Genomic DNA, 19,441 nt, shown 5'->3' with positions numbered 1-19,441 from the left:
GTCTTTAATAACAAAAAAACTTCATAAGCCACCTTTTTAGTTTTATTTAACTTAACTTATTTAACTTATTTATTTTTATATAATTTTATTGTGCTCTGTTTTTATGTCTATTTATTCTGTTTTATCATGTACAGTGTCCTTGGGTGTCATGAAAGGCGCTTCAAATAAAATGTATTCTTATTATTAAAAATAATTTGAATTAAAATTAATTAATTTGATTACTGAATTATAGATTACAATTAATAAATTGCATGACATCTTTAGTAATACATACTTCTAAAAACAAAAAAGATGAAGATGAAGAGCAAAAAAGAAACACTAACTACAATCAAAATGAGACTGTTGCTGAAGTTTAGCAAAAGAAAAAGTTATAAAACATGAAGAAACCGACATGTAATGCTGTGAGATTGAACTCACAATTCCCACATGGGAGACAAACAAGTCAAAATAGAGGTACCTTAACCACTAGGTCACAACAGGAGTTTAACATAGTCATCAGCCATAGCCGTTTTATTCAAGCACATCAGCGTTTTCAACACAGGTATGTGACACAACAAAACGCCACTTTCAACGTGCGTTTTTAAACCCACTTTTCACACCCATTTTTTGGCAACACAAGACGTAATTTATGAGCTACTTTTAAAACGTGTGTGAAAAATTGTGTTTTTCATAACTAATTTTCCTGGTGATTTTTGACCCCTTCAGCTTGCCGTAGACCAAAAGATGATCAGCGTGGGACTTTAAGTGAAAAAGCAGGAAAGCCTACAGGAAAGTGTGAGGTGTGTTTTCAGGAAATGTTTGTGCAAACTCCAAACAGAAATCCAGATACTAACGTAAGGATTCATTTGCTGATAACACTCACAGGTTTAGCAGGTTTAAAAACACAAGTTTATTGTTGTATAAAAATGTGTGTAACTTTTACCAATGAATGTTCAGAGGAAATGTTTGTTTTCAGATGCTGATAAGAGATCCACTGCAGTCACAGAGAGATTTGTCGCAAATGTTTCTCTTTTTGAATAGAAAAGTGTATCAGATCAGATCTGTAGAGATATGTAAATACCTTTTGTCAGATGGTGATCAATGAAAGCCCAGACCTATCAAAGATGTGGAAATGTAGGTTTCTATGTGGACTCAAACAGGGAAAGAAAAGGCTCAATTCCAAATGTGAAGAAGGTTTTTTTTGTCAGTTCTGGTAAGAACAGAGCAGCCTTTCTAATGTATGATCCTGACAGAGAAAGGTCAGACACAGAAATGTTACATTGGTTGAAAAGTCAAGTGTGGAAAAGCAAACATAGACGAATGAGGAAGAACAAAATGATGTAGCCTGTAGGTGCTAGGAAAATGTCATGAGCTGTGAGGCCGTTCTAGAGTCAATAAAAGGAGACAAAAAACCCAAAAGGGGAGAAATCTGATGAGAAAACCAAAAAGAGTCGAGTTTAGTACAGGAGGAATCCTACTGGAGAGAAGAGGAAACCTGTTTGTTGAAGAAGTTTATTGAAAAGGGACACAGACACATGACAGCTACTCAGCATTAGGTAGCATCTAACACAGTCAATTGACTCAAGGGAAAGAATCAAAGCCATGAATGAGGAAATCCAGTCACTAAAATAAATCAACATGTTTCCCACATGATGTACAGTAGTGGTGATGCTCTCCCACAGTTTGGTACATCAGAGGAGGGATGACACAGGTGGCAGACGCTGTTCTGACGTCACCCTGACCTCTATCTCCTCGAGTCAGTCATTTCCTGGTAGCCAAGACCCACCCAGACGTAAAATTAGGCACAGCACTGAGAGCGAATTAAAACTGTAAACCAAGGAGTGAAAGAGAAAACTGAGAAAATACATTGAAAATACAAAACAGAGGCTTTTCCTTAAAGGTTACTATAGGCAAGAACTCCTCTGCAGTGACCAGAGGAGCAGAGTTTACTTGTTTAGTCCAGAGTTCAGGTGAACTTTGACTTCTACGGTGAGCTCATTCTGAGACTCTGTCGCAGTAAACCTTTATTTTTCTCATCCAAACTGGACGTTTTCTGATGGGATTTAACCATTTTATTCTGAAAATTCACAATATCACACAAGTCCTTTGTAAACTCGAGATCATGAGCTTCCACTTGATAAATGACCACTAAAGGTTTGGAGGATTTTAGAACATCGTAGCACAAACAACATCCAACTTCTCATTCATTTACTCATTTCTTGAAAAACTTTAAAGTCAGAGTTGTTGACTAACTTCCATGCGCCATACAGGAAGGCGAGTCATGCTCTCCTACAGGAGGACACAGGCGGAGGAGGGTTCTGCTCTGAGCGGGCCCATCAGGCTCAGCTTGAACTGGGCTGGGTTGAAGTGCTGGAGGTCGGACACAGAGGTTCTCCGGGCATCCCGGTTCTTGTCCCTTGAGGTGAGCCGGTACTGACCTCTGATGCTCCTCAGGGGGTTGTAGTCTGGGCTGACGTGGTCCGGACAGCGGAACGCCTCCCTGATGACAGAACCCTGCTGGGTCAAGGCGGCAAAGCCGTTCCTGAAGGTCACCATCCGGACGACGGGTGAGTACACGTACTGAACGAACAGCAGCTTCCCTGAGCAGAACAAGCAAAGAGTCAGGCTCCAGAACCGCATTACACCAACATCAACGAGGGTTCTGCCGGTTCACTGTGAGCACTGGAGTTCTCCAAGTATCTGTGTTCACCTGAATTTTATGGTTTTGGGAAAAAATAACTTGAGTATTAATAATGATAAATGTCTTTGAGTAGTATTTATGCAGTCTTCAGGCATATTTTAGCTTAAATTTGAGCAAAATGTTTGTGTCAGAACCCTTTCTACAGCTTTATGTCTTCAGCTGCATTTACACCGAACTCAATTCATGCAGTAGGGCCGTCCATTTTCAATAAGTCCATGTATAGACGTGATCAGAGGTCCTTTGGCACGTTTACGCATGCAGTGAGACTTCTGATCCCGCTCAAATATCTGGCAAAGAATTCACATCGACCAATCAGGGACTCCGCTTTGATCCATGGTTTGTTGGAGGAGAATGTGATCGTTCTCCTTCTAAACTTTGAGATATTTTTCTAAATTGCGTCAAGACAATAAAAAAAAAGTTCCTCTAATTTTATTTGTACCTTTTCCCTTCTCTGACTAATGTGGGATAGATAGTCATCAAACTGGGTCACTGAGAGACAGAAGTTCCGCTGAAAGCAGCCACCATTCAGACACAGCTCTTGCAGTAGATGGTGAGGCTTACCCCGAGCTTACACCGCTAGCGTCAAGGCTTCGTTGCGTCGCGGGAGTGGACTAGCTACAGCCGATAGCTTACACTGGCTGCTGCTCCAGCCACAGCCTGTGAAAGCTCAGCCCAGACAGAGTAGTGCTGGATCTCTATGATCAGCTTCCCTTTGTCCATGGTTATGACTGACAACGCTGTGCTGCAACACACTTTGAGTAACACGAAAATTACGTAATGTTTACAACTCGCTGAAACCGGTGAGTTCGGCGGAAAGTTTGTTTTATTTTGAAAATATACCAGATGCACTTCAAATTCGCTCGCGTGGTTTCCGGTTTAAGTCGTGAATAGCCCCAACTTCACAGAAAGTGCTGCAGATCAGCTGCGTCGTCCGTCAAAGTTTGAACCAAACGAAACGGATTCGCAGCGACGCAGAGGTCAGTCCGCAGACGCAGGACGTGAACGCATGCAGTGGAAGTTCCTCTCGCACTTTTAATGTTACGAAAAGACTGCGGCGCACGCAATGGAGCCGAGACGCTAGCGGTGTAAGCCTGGGGTCACCGTACAAGGAGAGTCTCTGAATGATCTCATGAACCCAGACATGGAGATGTGATCACCAATACTCTAGAGCTTTTCTAAATAAATAAACCAGATCTCCCAACATCATCCACGTCTTCCATGCATTGCAAACGAGATTTAGAGTCAATGCTTCTATGTATCAATGAGGCCAAAAACAGAAGCTCCTCCCTCATATAGCTTGAGCATCATTTTTGCAAACACATTTTTGGACAGTACCAAATTCACTGTACATCAAAAAGAGCGAAAGACAAATCGCGTTCAGTATTCAGACTTATCTGGAGCTATTTTTGGCCGAATCCAGATTCATTCCCTACTCATTTGGCTCCTCCCTATTGGTTCAAATACGTGCTAACATAGATGACTGGTGACTACAGAAAAATAATCTCATAGAATGTTAGTGACATCCAAAATGGGAGACACTATTTTTTCATATCTCTGTTGGAGGGATGAATGTAGCGATGTATAGAAGCCGTAATGGTAGGGAAGCAATTCTGATTCCGCCTTTGTCTCATGCTAGATTTGTTCCTTTTCATTAATTTTTTTTTCTACCTGGGTGACTGTAATCAGTCCGTCTGCTTACCGGACGCCACGTCCCAGACTTTAATGGTTCTGTCTTGAGATCCTGTAAAGACGAACTGGTCGCTCTCGGAGAAGGCGGCAGAGATCACGCCGTGGAAGAAGAAACCCTGACATGGAAGCGGAGAAGAGCCTCCAACCAGTTAGGTGTTATCTCATTCAGTCTCCCATCAGCCCTCACTCACCTTGTGCTCCATGGTGTGGTCCAGGGATGGCGGGTTCAGGGCCCACAGTCTCTGCACACCGTCCTGGGAGCCCACCAGAGCGTGGGACCCCCAGTTGCTGGCCGTCACACAAGTCACTTTGCTTCCATGAGGCTCCAGCTCAGAAATGGTGCCGCTAAAACCCTGCAGCCTCACCCCCCCACAGCTAGTCCCGTACAGCAGCCTCCGGTCGGCCAGCAGAGCCATGCAGGACAGGGGGGCATGCAGGAGCGACATGGGGAACCTCCTCAGAGGCCCCTCCACTGTGGGGAAGCTGTCCCTGGTGGCCATCTCAAACAGGGAAACCGAATCCTCATAAGCCACCGCCACGTTCTTCTCCTGAGAGCTCACGGCCAGGCAGAGCACCCCCGACAGGCTCTCTGGAGGGGGGATGCAGAGCGTCTCCTGGGGGAGGTTCAGCGGGTAGATGAGGACGGTGCCGCTGGTCAAACCGCAGAGGAGCAGACGTTTGTGCTGAGCCAGCTCCAGACAGGAAACCTCCGCAGAGACGGCCAGACGCTCCTCCAGAGAACCTGTGCAAAGAGAAGGAAATGGATGGGATGAAATGCACTGGCGTCCACATTTGTGAGGGAAGCTTCAGTAAGGAAAACGTGCTGGTGGCGTTTTTTTGTTTTAAAGACCCACTTCAGTTATAATTGTTTTTGGTGCTTCAATTTTTGCTTGTAGCAATTTTCTTATGATGAGGACATATAAAAGGGAAATTCAGCTTAAAATTGCGTTTCTGTTCTAGAAAATCATACAGGTTTTTTGATTTTGGCTAAAAACATCATAATTAAAAGACCACTGGGAACACTTTTAAAATAAACCAAAAGATGATTGAAGTGGAACTTAAATTTTATTAAAAATAAATAAATTAAAAAAAAAGCTATGTTTTGCTGCCAAAAAGATTCCTGTTTTACCCTTGAGTTCACTGAATGTCACAACAGACAATTTTCTTTTAGACAAACGCTGAAGCTTCCTTAACCCAAAACCATTGACAGCTGCTTATGGGGACTGGAGCGAGTGAGGGTGATGTCATCCAATGATTTTTTTCTGGCTCCAACCAAATTAAGTCAATTCAGTCAAGACATGGTCGCTGCCATGTTGTAGCCGAATGACATAGTAAGAAGTGATAGGTCTGGGTCAGACTGAGCCATTGTTTCTATAGCAACCACTCTCTCCAATCATGAAAAAAGCTTGTTGGGAGGTCCCACCACACCCCTGTGATTTTAAAGAGTCTTTTTTAAAGAGTCATTCCAAACCGTTCTGGTCTTAACTGAGCCACACTTCTGAAACAGCAGAGAAAACCTCTTTTTCAGCTCTGACCTGTTTGACTGTTCCATCTCACGACCTCTCTCTGGCTCTGATGGTGGATGTAGAAGATCTGGTTGCCATCTCTGGTGAGGGCAGCGTGGGCGGAGCCAGCAGGGATGTGGGCGGGGTGTTTGAGTCTGCAGTCATATTTCAGACTCCACAGGTGGATTGCAGACTTGGTGGATGATGCAGAAACAACAAAGTCTCTGAAGAACAGCAGCGAGGTGACGGAAGCGTCGGAACCACAGAAGAAGTCCAACAGTGCCCCTGTGGTCACCGACCAGACCTGCAGAGAAGTACCATGTTTTGTTCCTCCGAGGCTCCCTTACTGAATTTGGGGAAGCATTAAAGGAAAGCTGAATGCTCCTCACTCTGATCAGCTGGTCTGCAGCTCCGGAGACGAGCTGCCGGCTGTCTTTGGACAGGCAGGCGGACAGGATGGTGTCGTCGTGCTGCAGCTCGAGGATTCGATCTGCTGAGTCGCCATCAATGCTAAAGAGGCTCAGAGTGCGCTCACAGCCTGCAGAGACACGGATCAGAACCTGGACTTTAAATTCTGGAAATAAATTCATGTGTGGGTTTGTCATACAAAGTATTTTGACACGCACACACAGAGATTTATTTCAATAATTTGTTTTGACGTCATAATTATAATAAAGTTTATGTCTAAAATTTTAAGATTGGGGTGCAGGTTATAGTCACATATGTATTCCTGTTTTTAGAGTTTTGTTGTGTTTGGCTTTGTTTGGTTGTGTTCACTTGGTTTGAGCCTGGGTGTGTTCGGTTTTGTTTTACCAAGTTCATTCGATTGTGTTTATTTGAATTCGATTGTGTTTGTTTAGGTGTGTTCATTTGGTTGTGTCTGGCTGTTTTCAGTTGTGTTTAGTTTGTATTTGTTTGTGTTTGGTTGTGTTTAGGTGTGATTAGTTGGTATTGTGTTTATTTGTTCAACTCTTATTTTTAGCTGAGTTTGGTTGTGTTTAGTTTGTATTTGGTTGTGTTCAGTTGTGTTCGATTGTGTTCAATTGTGTTTGGTTGTGTTTAGTTGTGATAAGTTTGTATTGTGTTCATTTGTTTAATTTGGTTGTGTTGAGTTTGTATTCGGTTGTGTTTGGTTGTGTTGAGTTACCTGTCACCAGAATCTTTTCATCCTCAGCAACTAAAATCAAAGATGGACGCAGAGGAAACTCCACAGCTGAGAGTTTGCTGTCCCTGCAGATCTGGACAGATAACATGAAACATTTTCAAAGTTAGACTTCCTCATTTAGTGTTTGATTTTAATTAACCAACAGAATTTCTTTGACTACATTAATGTATAAATGTCATTATGTCTAAAATCCTCTTGTGTGTTCGTGTTGTGTCTTTTAAAACACACAAAAAACATTTTTATTTTAAACAGGACTGCACACATTTCTGCTGATGACGGAAAAATGAAAGAAATAAGATCTGGAGTCAAAATAGTTTGCGTTTTTTGTTATTGAAAGTTTCAATAGTTTAGTGTTTGTCAGACACAGTAATCCAAAAAGCTCCAAGAAATGTACAAAGATTTTGCTTTTGTTTATTAGCGGTATCTTTTGATCATGTTTTGGTCGGGACTTTCTGTGTGTGTCAGGTCACTGCAGGTGACTCACCTGATAGAGGTGACCTTCCTCAGAGACCACCAACACTTTCCCCCGCCGGGGGGACGTCACAGACGTCACCACAGTCACTCTCCTCCCCGACGGCTCCAGTTGAGCCTTTGTGCTCTGAGTCTTGTCAACCGGATGAGAAATCTGGACCCAGCTGGAGTCGCACAGGGACACCACAGATTCTCCCAGAAGCCCCAGAACCACAGTGACCTCTTCTTGGCTGCTGCAGAGCTGGAGCTCGGCTCCATCCAGCCCCCACACCTTCACCTGCGAGGAACCCGCAGCTGTCAGCTCTGAAAGCTGATGCTCATTTCTCCTGAACTGAAAAAGCTGAGAATCATCCAAGCTGCTGAAAAACAAAAGGCTGGACTGTCCAGCTGCAGCACGAGAGAAACAGGCTCCTCCCACAACGCACCTGTGTCCTGGTGTGAACAAACAGCAGCTCTTCTGACAGGTGCAGCTGAACCGATGAGGGGGTGGAGTCTAGAGGCACCGCCTCCTGGATGCAGAGCAGCTGTTGGCCGTTTTTCAGGCTCCACCTCCTCAGAGAGCCGTCAGCGGACACGGAGAGACAGGAGGGGGCGCCAGACTCCAGCTTCACGGTCAGAACTGCAGCTGGACATCGCAGAAGAATTAGGATTTAAATTGAAGTCATTTAGAAGTCTGTTCACTTTAAAAACTCATTTTTGATCTATTTTCAGAGCGTTTCCAGCACTCTTTGAATTAGGATTTTGCCGTTTTTTGGCCAAAATAAAAAAAAAAAACGTATGTTGTTTTCTAGGACATAGTTTCTGCAGAGCAGCAGCAGTTCATTAGAAATTCAGCCTGAGTTGTGGGCGGGACCTAAGCATCATCACTTGAGGTCTTCCTCATGTTGATTAAGTCTCTCCTGGCTATCCCTCAACGGCATGCAGGCCCCCCTCCCCTCGTGTTCTAAGGTGTGCCGGACTGACCCGAGTGTCCCAGTAGAACGTGCAGCAGCTGCTGGTCCTCGAGGCTCCAGATCGCCACCCCTCCATCTTCAGCACCTGCAGCCAGCATCTGCAGAGCGGCGCTGGCATCCACACAAAGCACGCCTGCAACACGGCAACAAAACTCCCCTGAAGACGTGTCTGTAAACCTGTCATCAACTTTCAGAGCCATGACAGCTGCACTGCAGCGGATCAGGATTCAGAAATCCAGTCTGCCTTTTCTGACAAACCTCCTCTGGTCTCAAAATGTGCGAAATTTGCACACGGGGGTGTAGTGGTTACCACTCTGGTCTCACACTGGTTCAAATCCTGGCTGTGTTCTTTCTGTGTGGAGTTAGCATGTTCTCTTTGTGCATGTGTGGGTTTTCTCCAGACACTCCAGTTTCCTCCCACAGTCCAAAAACATGTTTCATAGGTTGATTGATGATTCTAAATTTTCCCTCTGAAACCTCTAACACTGAAAGGTTCAGTTTCTTACAGACCAAAATCCAGCCAGAGCCGGAAAATACAACATTATTGTTACACAATATCTATGTTTTTATGATCATTATAAAATGTATATTTTAAATATTACAATAATAAACTCTAACAGTGTTTTTATGTTTCCATAACAGTTTGTTTTTTTACTTTTGATAGCAGCACACACAAGTTCCCTTCAAAATAAAATACACCAATTGAGATGAAGCTGTAGCAAAGTAACTTCAAAATAAAATTTTAAATCGTCAAACATATTTTTTATCATTAGGATTTTTTTACTTTTACTGTAAAATATAACAAACATTGAAGTAATATCCTATTATATATAAAAAAACTCAAAACATTAAAAATAATCTGAGTTTTTTACTGTCATTTTTTAAGATGAAAGTCACAAAAACACATAATTCTATCATTTTAAATTGTTTTAAACTGAAACTTTAACTACTTTAGTGACTTGAGGAGACATTTATTTGACTAACTTTACAATAAAAACACAAATTTAAAGAACATTTCTACTGAATTTCTACGGCATTTTTTTGCCCTCTGGTTTGACATATTTAAATTTTAAACAAATGACAAAAGTTAATGAATTAATAGCATTTTTCATTAAAGCTCAAGAGCCACAATAAAGGTATAAAAGAGCCACATGACGCTCTGGAGCCACAGGTTGCAGATCCCTGCCCTTGGTTTGAAAGTGACCTGGAGCAACTCCACCAAACAGTAGTATGGATAGGCTCCAGCAACCCGGTGACTAATCTGGTCACAAAACTGATCCACAAGTTCTGCAGACCTCAGCTCAAACCGTTCTGAACTTATTCTTTTTTTAAGAAACTCTTCAGTTTGTACAGTCTTTGCAGACTGGGCCCCCACCTGTCAGACTTTCTCTGACACCCCCTGAAACACCATCAGGGTTCACTTCAAACCACAACCTGACTGCAGAACATCAGTTTGAGGTTACAAACTTCTCCCAGATCAGTCCAGATTTGACATCCATAGTTTTCAGTGACATCACATTCTAAGGGGAGCGCCCCCTGGGGGGCACAATGCTGCAGGTGTCCCTTGCTTCTCAGATTCTAACGGCTGAGATGAACATGCTTTTAAAACAATTTAATCTAGGTTTCCATTGGACAAACTGAAACAGAGCGTGACTTGGTTTGGATGTTCTGCCTCTTTTCCTCCCAGAATGCATCATTGCTGACCCCTCCTGATCAAAAACATAATCAATCATCTGTGCTCATGCGAGACCTGAAGACAGAATCCTGCGACAGACCAGAACTACAATAAACATTTGATGCAAGACCTGATACAGGCGAGTGTCTTACCTGCATTGGTGGTGTTCAGAGTGTGCTGCAGCGCCCCCCCTGGTTGCTGCAGGAAGCTGCATTTCGGGATAAGAGCTGGCTCTGGACATGTCAGGAACCAGTCGTTGATCTGACTGCAGAGCCGACCAATGAGAGAGGGGAAAACTATGGACAGGGCGGAGAGTCGGGCCAAGAGCTCGCCGTAAAACTGAGACTTGCCTGTCCACACAGACACAGTGGTGAGATATGGGGAGGGGGGGTCAGATCAGGTTGAAAACCAGCAAGAAGCATCAACTGAATCACACCCACCAACATGGCCATCAAGGAAGTCCAGACCCGGCTTAATCAAGGCCAGAGCGTCTCTGATCAGGCCGGTTTCTGTGCAGTCCATGTACTTGGAGCCCTGGTCCAGGTCACGGATCACACTGGAGACACCGCACACTCTGCTCTTACAGAACAGCCATTCAGCACTGCCTGCAGACACACAGCACCACAGGCTCAGACTGGAATCCCTGACGTGAGTATGGAAGCAGAAGGAGTGACAGGAGACGAGTGTCAGCAACAACCAAAGAGATGTGAGGAAGACCTGGAAAGAAGAGATCCTGGAAGATTTAGAGACAACAAAGAGACGAGGCTGAGGTTAGAGAAGGTGTTTCCTTTAGAAGAGATGCAGCTATAGGGGAAAAGAGAGAAATTAGGATGAAGACCCAGTTAAACGGAGGAAGATGACTATCTGTGGCCCATCTGAAAGAAAAAGAGAATTTCAAACATCTGTGTGAAGAGCTTTTAAAAAGCATTCTATACTTCTGATGTAAACATAAAAAAAGCTTCTCTAACTTACTCACAGTTTCAAAATGCCCATCAGAGGGCGCCCTGCACTCAGCTGTGACCTGCCCCCCCAGAAAATCTTTAAAAACTAATGAAATGCAAAATATACAACAATTATTTCCAAATAAATTGAAGCATATTTTCATTCAAACTTTCATGATGTAGATCATTTTAATATCTCCGATTTGAGACTGAATTTACCTTCATGAGTGTTAAAGAAATTCAAGACTTACTTATGACTTCCTGTCGTAGCTCCTCCCACAGACCAGCATGCAGCAAGTGATAGGGAAGTGCCTGAAGCTTCCGTATGTTAGCCAATCCAGGGGCAAACCACAATGGCTGGGGCGGGACCTTTGTCGACAAAAATAAAGCACAATGCAGCATTCCCAATTTCTTTATTTTTTTTACATTTTAAAACAAAAAAGTCTAGATTCTCATCATCCAGAATGATTCCATCAAATTAGGTGTTCAAAACACTCAGCTAAACTTGGTTACCTAGTATTTTCAGAATTAAGAAAACGATCTTGGAGGAGAGACGAATGTCTTCAACAAAAGAGAAACAAAGTCCTGCTTACTGCTACTTTACAATTTTATTTTGAAATTCACCCCAAGTACAGATGTTTCAGATAAATCTCCTCACCAAGGACAAAAGGACTTTGAAACCAGATTGTAGCCAAGTTTGCTTTTTTAAAAAAAAAAGTTGTTTTACATTTATCCTTTAGCATCAAAGCCATAGCATCTTTTTGACTACCATAACTCTTCAACCGCTAGAGTAATTCCAGCTGATTCTGTAGCTTAGCACTGATACAACAAAGCATAGCAGTGAAGCATGACAGACAGATGGACGGACGGGTGGTTGGTCGGTCACCAGGGCGTTGAAATCTAGAGAAAGGGTCATGGAGAGGGGAGGAACGGGACATGACAACGGACTGTGCTTATTGCACCTTCAGTGGATTGTTTTGGTTCGTTCAAGGGATAGTGGTCCTTGGCCCAGGAGTTCCTGATTGGAGGTGCTTGTTTAGGCAGGCAGACACAGCTTCTGCCTGCCTGCTGAATGTCCAGTTGCTTCTTTATGGCAGAATATTCACTGATCAAGTCGAGCTCTAATTAATTGTTTCCAACGTCCCAAAGGAGACTTTGATGCGATATACGCAGGTAAAAGGGGCGTCAACTTTGGTCTCCAATTCATTCAGTCTGTCATTCTGAGTCTATACGACTCTCAGTGTTCAACGCAAAGCACTCCCAGCCCGCCCTTCGCTCTAAGCTGCTTCGCCAGGTTCCGGTTAATTTCTGTGAATTTGTTGATTCTATCTCAGAGTGCAGCAGCTTTTCTCCACCTCAGAATCATCTGATTCACATTGATCGTATGAATGACTGAAAGCTACAGAATGTCAAAGAGCATTTGTTACATAGGTGTCACCTGCGACGTCCCCAGAAAGAAAATATTGACATAGTTGTAGTCCCCTGGTGGCTAACTGGTGACTTGACCTGGGTCTAGCTTCTTTTTTTTACCATGTTTATAAACCAGCTTCAGGGGGCAGTGGATGAGTTACCCTTTCAATCTAATCCCGGTGCACCATTGGACAAAAGATCTTTAGTTTTTGTTTGTGGGTTCAAACATCTGCTTTTAAAGCAAACCTCCATTCAGCTAAAGTACACCAGATAACAGCTTTAGCCTGTACTGAGTAAAGCTGCCTTATGAGATGTAACATGCCCATCACTTCAACCTGTGGAGGGTCCAACTTTTGTCAAGCTAATACTCTTTATGCACTTCAGTTTACAGAGATGGTGGTAAAATGAATCTTCAGCAAGCCACAGAAGACATTCAAGCTTCAATTCAATCTTATTTAAACATGTGGTCAAGACACACACTTTCAGGTGTTTCATGCTACAAGGCTTTTGAATGGATCATTGGTACCTTTCTGTCAGACAGCAGCAGGGATAGACCTGGCAACGCCACCGGCTTGAGCTTCCCCGACCATCGACCGAGAAAGTACTCCCCTAGAATCTTGTGGCATCTCCCCTGTCTTTCTGATGTCAGATAGTGGCCTAAAACCACCTCAGAAAGACGTCTAATGAGAAGCATCAGATCATTACTAAACACATCAAAGTTCTATCATCGTTCTATCATATATTTTGATAAAAATGTAGACGCTGAGGAAACAGATTCAGGCCAGATGGTTTACATCTTTATGCAAATGACATTCTGCTGTTTCCCTCTAACTAAACTGTTAGAGCTGAGTATCGATTATAATTTCCAGAAAACAATTTGATTCAATTCACAAAAGTTTGGATCGATTAAAATTTTGTCAATTCAGTTAAATTTTGAGTTTACAGATTTGGACACATTTGTTTGGAAATACATAAACAATCTACTACAGTTTACTTTCTGTTTGACCACTAAATGGCGATCGTGCTAGAGCAGTACACCTTATTCCAGAAGAAGAAGAAGAAGAAACTATGAGCAAAAAAACATTTTTCAGACCAAAAATGGTTACTTTAAAACATTTCCTTTAAAGAATTTTGTAAAGTTCCTGCCAGTAAGTATATAAAGATGTTCATTTAGTCAGCAACGTATGTTTAGATCGACCACGCGTTAGTGCTTTATGCTAGCTAGCTTTAAAGTTATGTGCGAAATCGATCTCATTTTTATTAATCAATTATTGAAACTTAAAGTGTTTCAAATCAATTTATGGACTTTATCAACCCAGCCCCATAAACTGTTACTGAAGTTAATAGCCCACCCTGAAGACATGACAACATTGAGGACTTTTGATTTTTAGGCATTCAAATTAAAGAAAAAAAAAAAAATTCTCACATTGTTCATTTATGTTTAAATCTGACTTTAAGCTCAACCTATTTTGCTAGAAGGCCTTCTCATTCTGCAAACTCAGCTAATTTAGAAGCTGATTTGATATTGAGTGTTGATAATAGAGGCCTTGATCGACCCAAAGTTTTACCGGCTGCTGAAAGCGATCACAACAACTCCGTTGGTCCAACGTTCCTCCAGGTGGTCCTTGAGATCCCGTTTGAGTCGGGCCCAGAGGAGGGGTGGAAGCCTAATCAGCGAAGGAGTGGGAGGATGGGTGTACCTGTATACCTCACTGATGACATCGTCGTCCAAAGACATGACATCGTACAGCTCGGCTTCCAGCAGGCCTTCCCTGTGAATTAGCATGGCTGATGAACTGCGGATGGCATCAGAACACGCTCACAGCTTACAAACTCACACATTCTCGGTAAATAATTACCTCACCTTGCTAAGGCAATGTATCCCAAAGCTCCGCCCACCAGCTCCTTCCCGTGTTTGTGCTCCAGTCTGTGCAGCAGCTGTGACATCACTTCCTCTGTGTTGGCTCCCAACAGCTGCTCGGTCAATGGGGTGAAGGATGTCCAGTTCTGGACAGCAGACAGGATCAGTTTAAGGTGAAGTGGACAGCCAGTTGGAGTAAAGTTCTGCAGCACCACGTCTTTCTGCTCGGGGGTCAGCGTTCGCTGTGAGGCTCGCAGATGTGACTCCATGATGTGTTCCCCCTCATCTCCAGACAAACGTTCCACCTCAAAGAAATTCTCTAGAGAGTCTGTTTTCAATCGCATGTTCACAAACGCCTCACTACAGGTATCCATGGAGACCAGCAGGTGGACTTTGGGTGGGAGGTTGGTAGGTACCCAGTGCAGTTTGTGGGTGTGATTCTGTTCTGCAAGCTGCTCAAGAGCATCAAAGACAATGAGCAGAGTACAACCCTGCTGAGAGGCCTCCTCCAGGATGTTCCTGAAGAATTGTTGCATCTCTGTAGGACTGCTCGCTGTCATGGGTGTGGGTGGAGCCAGACCACATGCGGAACTCACCTGCAGGCAAGCACTATGGAGGACTTGGTCTAAGTCAGGTCTCTGTGGATGACATGCTGCTAGAAACCTGATCACCAGCACCACCCTGGCCTCCAGGACCCGTTGCACCTCTTGCACGACTTTGCAAAGCAAAGCAGTTTTCCCCATCCCAGCAGCTCCATGAACCACCAGTGGGCTGTGGCGTTTTTGGCCGGACTCCCACATGGCAAGGCAAATCTTTCCCAGAATTCCTTCTCTACCATGCAGTCCTTTACATAGTTCAGCACTCATGATGCTGTGCTGCTTTGCCTCTTCAAGCACCAAAGGTAATTTGTCCTCATCCTCCTCAGCACTCCCCCATAACTTCTTCCACCTTCCTGTCCTCCTTGAACTCACCGCGACTTCAATCCTGGCTTTCATCTGAGAGACAAACTGCTGGCACAGGATGTCCAGGTACTGAGCGTGCTCTTTACGCTTTGGGTCAATGGTTCCTCTGCTGAGCTCCACACAGTGAAGGTTAAGGCTGTTTTGTGAGGTAGCAGACAGCTGTGACTTCAACTCTGTCAGGAGTTTCTGAGCCTCAGGGTCCAGCAGCCCGTTGGCAGTGGCATCCATGAACTTGGCGAGTCGTTTGGGCCGCTCCTTTACCTTCTGTTCTCTGAGGAACAGCAGTGCGTTTGCAGGGTTGCCTCCAATCCATAAACCCTGCTCCAACTCTTGCTCAGTGACTATAAAAATGAAGGAAAGATACTCATGTTTAACTCAGGGACAACAGAGAAGGGGGTCTTTGGGGAGGTTCACTCACCTGAAGTGTAGAAGCTCCGTTTCAGCTCAGCTGGGATCTCTCCTGCAGCTTCAGCTTCTGATGCAGCCGAACGAAGAAGCTGCAGCAACTGAGTCTCTGTTAAACGCCATGAATCAACATCCCGGTTGTGCTGCTGCTCACTTTCAGGTCGTAGGTCACAGTAATAAGGGAAGTAAGCTGTGATTGGCTGCAGGACGTAGGTGGGCGGGAGAGCATTTGTGTCCTTTCTGAACCACTGTTGCAGCTGCTTGATTCCCCCAGGGGTATTGGAGAGTTTGGACAAATACACTTCAAACTGTTTTTCCGGGATAAGTCGAGGAAGAGCTCGATGGCCGTACCTGTTCCCCAGTAGCGCCTTTAGAGCCCAGACCAGATACAAAAACAAATAAGGAGAAAGAGAAGGATGAACTGGACTTTCAAAAGTCTGCATTTATGTATCAAACTCTGATGCAATAAGTCATTCAAAAACATGGCAACAGATGCCAACAATATTTTGATTTACAGCAGATAGATTCAAATCTCTACCACAGCACTTGCGCTCATCAAAGGAGACGTCGGTGTCTTATTGAGGCCACTGAGCATCAAGCTATGTGGGAGCAGGAATGGATGAAGTGGATCCAACAACTCTGCATGACATGCTCAACTTTTGATGAGCTGTGATGCTGTGGGACCTCTTGTGGTACCCGATGTGCAGTACCCAAGGCATTGCACAGATAAGTGTGGTATCCAATTGTTGGTCATGTGACTCATTTAATTTTTAAAAAAGTGTTTCCTTTGCAGTTTTGCAAAATATGTCAATTTTGAAAACTACCTCCTTCAAGAACAAAAACTAGTTTTCAAGAAAAGTGAGTCTTCAAAAATGTTGTGTTTCCATTTGACAATTTTGTCATTGCAAATCCAATTTACCCAATTTCATAGTCAATGGAAACATAGCTATTGGCAAAAACTGTCCATAAATGGCCAATCTTTATCTCTAATAGTCAGTAACTGTTAGTAAAAGTCAGTGACAGCCTGTAACAGCCTGAAATGATCAGTGACCATCCTTTCAACAGAAATTTCTTGGATTGTGTTGAAAATAACCACAGACTCACAATGAAATTGGGTCCAGCTGACAGCCTTTTGCACATCTGGATCTCCTGAAGAGATATCTCACAGGCCTTGTGGTCTCCAAACGGGTCATTCCTAATCCCCCAGTGCAGATCCACCACCTGGACAGGAAGTGACCTCAGAATTAAGAATTAAAGTAATTGGGAGAAAAAAGTCAGATAGAAATTTATGTAAAAAAAAGTCAGGAAAAAAGTTAACGTTTTACAAGAATTACAGACAATTTGAATTTTGTAATTCAACAAGAAAACGTGTCAATACGGATGTTTGCTGTTTGAGAAAAGTCTGGAAGACAATTAGAAAAGGTGAGATGTTTATATGTGAAAACATTTGGACAAAAAGAACTCTGATGGAGTAGAACGCCTTTTACAAGTTAGTTTTATAGGAAAGTAAGGATTTTAGCATAGGAATGCATCAGGAGCTGAAGCTTCATGCTGTATTAGTGAGTTCAGATCAAGCAGACCTCAAAGACCAGTCCCAGTCCACGGCAGAAGAGCAGGACTTCTGGAAAAGCTTTCTCCAGCAGGGCTTTCCTCTCGCTGCTCATATCTGAAAACAGAGCAGAAAACTCCCGTCAAACAAGCGAATCTGATTGAAAGAAATCACTGAGATCATAGGAAAGGATAGGCAGATTTAGTGTCGTTCCTTTGTAACATGATTCCTACTTTTTAGTTCTTAGCGTAATTCAGCATTATTACATACTTATCATGTTTAAAAGTAAATTAAACGTCTTTAGTGCATGCATGAATGAAGACAGATAGGCTGATCTTTTGAGGTTTCACCCACAGCCAAACTGGTTTTGAAGACAAAATGTCTCAGACAAGATGCATAGATTTGTCAAACAATCGGCAACCTTGAAGCCCAAACTCATCAACAGAAGGCAAACTGTGGACCAGAAGAAAAATCTGAGGCTACAGTCGTAGAAAACAGCTGAGAGAAAACAGAAGTTATGTCCAAATTCCACCCTAACCCCTAACTTCTAAAAAAAACTATATAGTGCGGGACTATGTAGTGCCCTGGATTTTAAAGGCAATTCGGACACGATGTTAACTACTTTTCTTTTGTTTCGCCGAATATGACGTCACCAAAGTAAAAATTGAATCAATATGAACATTTAACAACGTTAATTTATGACTCCACTGTGTTCTGATGGTGAAAATGTGGAGGATGTATTCAAAAATTACATTTAAACACATCTTTTTGTTCGAAACTGTTTGACCGCAATGTATTGTGGTCTATATTCACTAATCTAGTGAGCATCAATGCAAAGAAGCAGAGCTCAGGTGTGTGAACACACCTCATAAAACAAAGACCAGACCCGACCAAGAGGATCTTCAGAAGAAAACAACTCTGATCCAGACCAAAAACCTCTGGTTTGAACAAGTTCTGAAAAGATTGCAGACAAACCCATTCTCAACGGTTTCAGACTCATACTCTCATCGGGAGAACTCAGAGTTTAGATCTGTTCCAACTGCCTCCCTGTACCTCTCAGACCTTCAAGGCAAGGTAGAACAGAAATGACACTACCAACTAATGCTGTTGTTTAAAAAACAGATCAAGATGCCTGAACTCTGTTGCACTCTGACTATTAAAATAAAATCAATGATAAAATGGTAAATCGTTTATATATATCGTGTATGTATAGCACTTTACTACCTTCTTAAGCTCAAACTTTATTTATTTGTATAGCGCCTTTCATTCGGCCGATACACAAAGTGCTTAACATAAAAGCAAATAAAGTACATATTAAAAACACTAAAAACAAAGAATGTTTAAAAACAGATTCACACAAAGACACACAAAACAAACAATCACTCGTGTCTTCACTTGGAAACCAGCCGCTCTGACCTGTGATTCCTGAGCTGAGGAAGACTCGGATCATGTTGCTGTTCATCTTCTGAGCTCTGTCTGCCTGTCCTGTTGGGGCTCCCCCCAGCCTGATGTCTTCTGCAGCCGGTTGATCTTCCATCATCCTCAGCCTAAAACTAGCCTCACCTGCTGCTGCTGTCTGATCCTTATTCTCTGAGCTCCCAGGCGGATGAAGCCCTCAGAGAGAGCCTGCTCCACAACAACCCATCCTGCCCCAGGAGAACAGTTCACCCTTTCACGGTTACTGTTCCTTGTTTGTGATGAAGCAGCTGCACACAAAGCTCTTAGGGCTGACACAACCCAGCAGAGTTACACTGCAATAACTTAAGAAACTTTTATGAAAAACTGTTTTTTCTGAAGCTATGTTCACACTGGCAACAGTAACACACGATCAACCAACCACTTTCAATGAAAGGTCTATGTAGACATGCTTCCACGATCAAAACTCATGTTCATTCATAGCTGTGCAAGTTTCTACTACAGTTTTTGGGCTCTATGTGCATTCAAAGTGAAACCAGGTCGAACTTTGACTAATCAAGACCTCAGATTTGGTAGTGAGATATGGATGGCGTCCATTTTAATTCCCAAAAGTTCCAAGTGTTTGAAAATGTATCATTAAAAAAATTAATAATTGCAGTTTGTTCCCGGCCAAAACCATATGACACCAAGTCTTCCATATATCGGAATAGAGCTGGGAAAGAAAAAAGCCTGGAGCAAGATTTGACACCGCTTTGACAT

At 43.1% G+C, this 19,441-nt stretch overlaps 1 protein-coding gene across 1 annotated transcript; it reads right to left on the bottom strand.

Annotated features, from left to right (window-relative positions):
- Positions 1 to 1,474: 1,474 nt before the first annotated feature.
- LOC112136769 (NACHT domain- and WD repeat-containing protein 1) lies at positions 1,475 to 18,803 on the bottom strand. Its single transcript, XM_036211734.1, is given in 20 exon segments — positions 1,475 to 2,579; positions 4,380 to 4,485; positions 4,561 to 5,111; positions 5,905 to 6,178; positions 6,264 to 6,412; positions 7,022 to 7,112; positions 7,524 to 7,915; positions 7,917 to 8,135; positions 8,474 to 8,596; positions 10,291 to 10,488; positions 10,579 to 10,855; positions 11,000 to 11,013; positions 11,331 to 11,448; positions 13,016 to 13,193; positions 14,058 to 14,261; positions 14,354 to 15,653; positions 15,731 to 16,085; positions 16,822 to 16,938; positions 17,298 to 17,383; positions 18,683 to 18,803. Coding segments are annotated over 20 exon segments (5,184 nt in total). The 3' UTR covers positions 1,475 to 2,268.
- Between the last annotated feature and the right edge of the window lie 638 nt (positions 18,804 to 19,441).

Source organism: Oryzias melastigma, linkage group LG4 (assembly GCF_002922805.2).
Source record: "Oryzias melastigma strain HK-1 linkage group LG4, ASM292280v2, whole genome shotgun sequence".
NCBI classification, from domain to species: domain Eukaryota; kingdom Metazoa; phylum Chordata; class Actinopteri; order Beloniformes; family Adrianichthyidae; genus Oryzias; species Oryzias melastigma.
The sequence above is the reverse complement of the archived record's forward strand: the minus strand, read 5'-3'. Positions and strand labels throughout refer to the sequence as shown.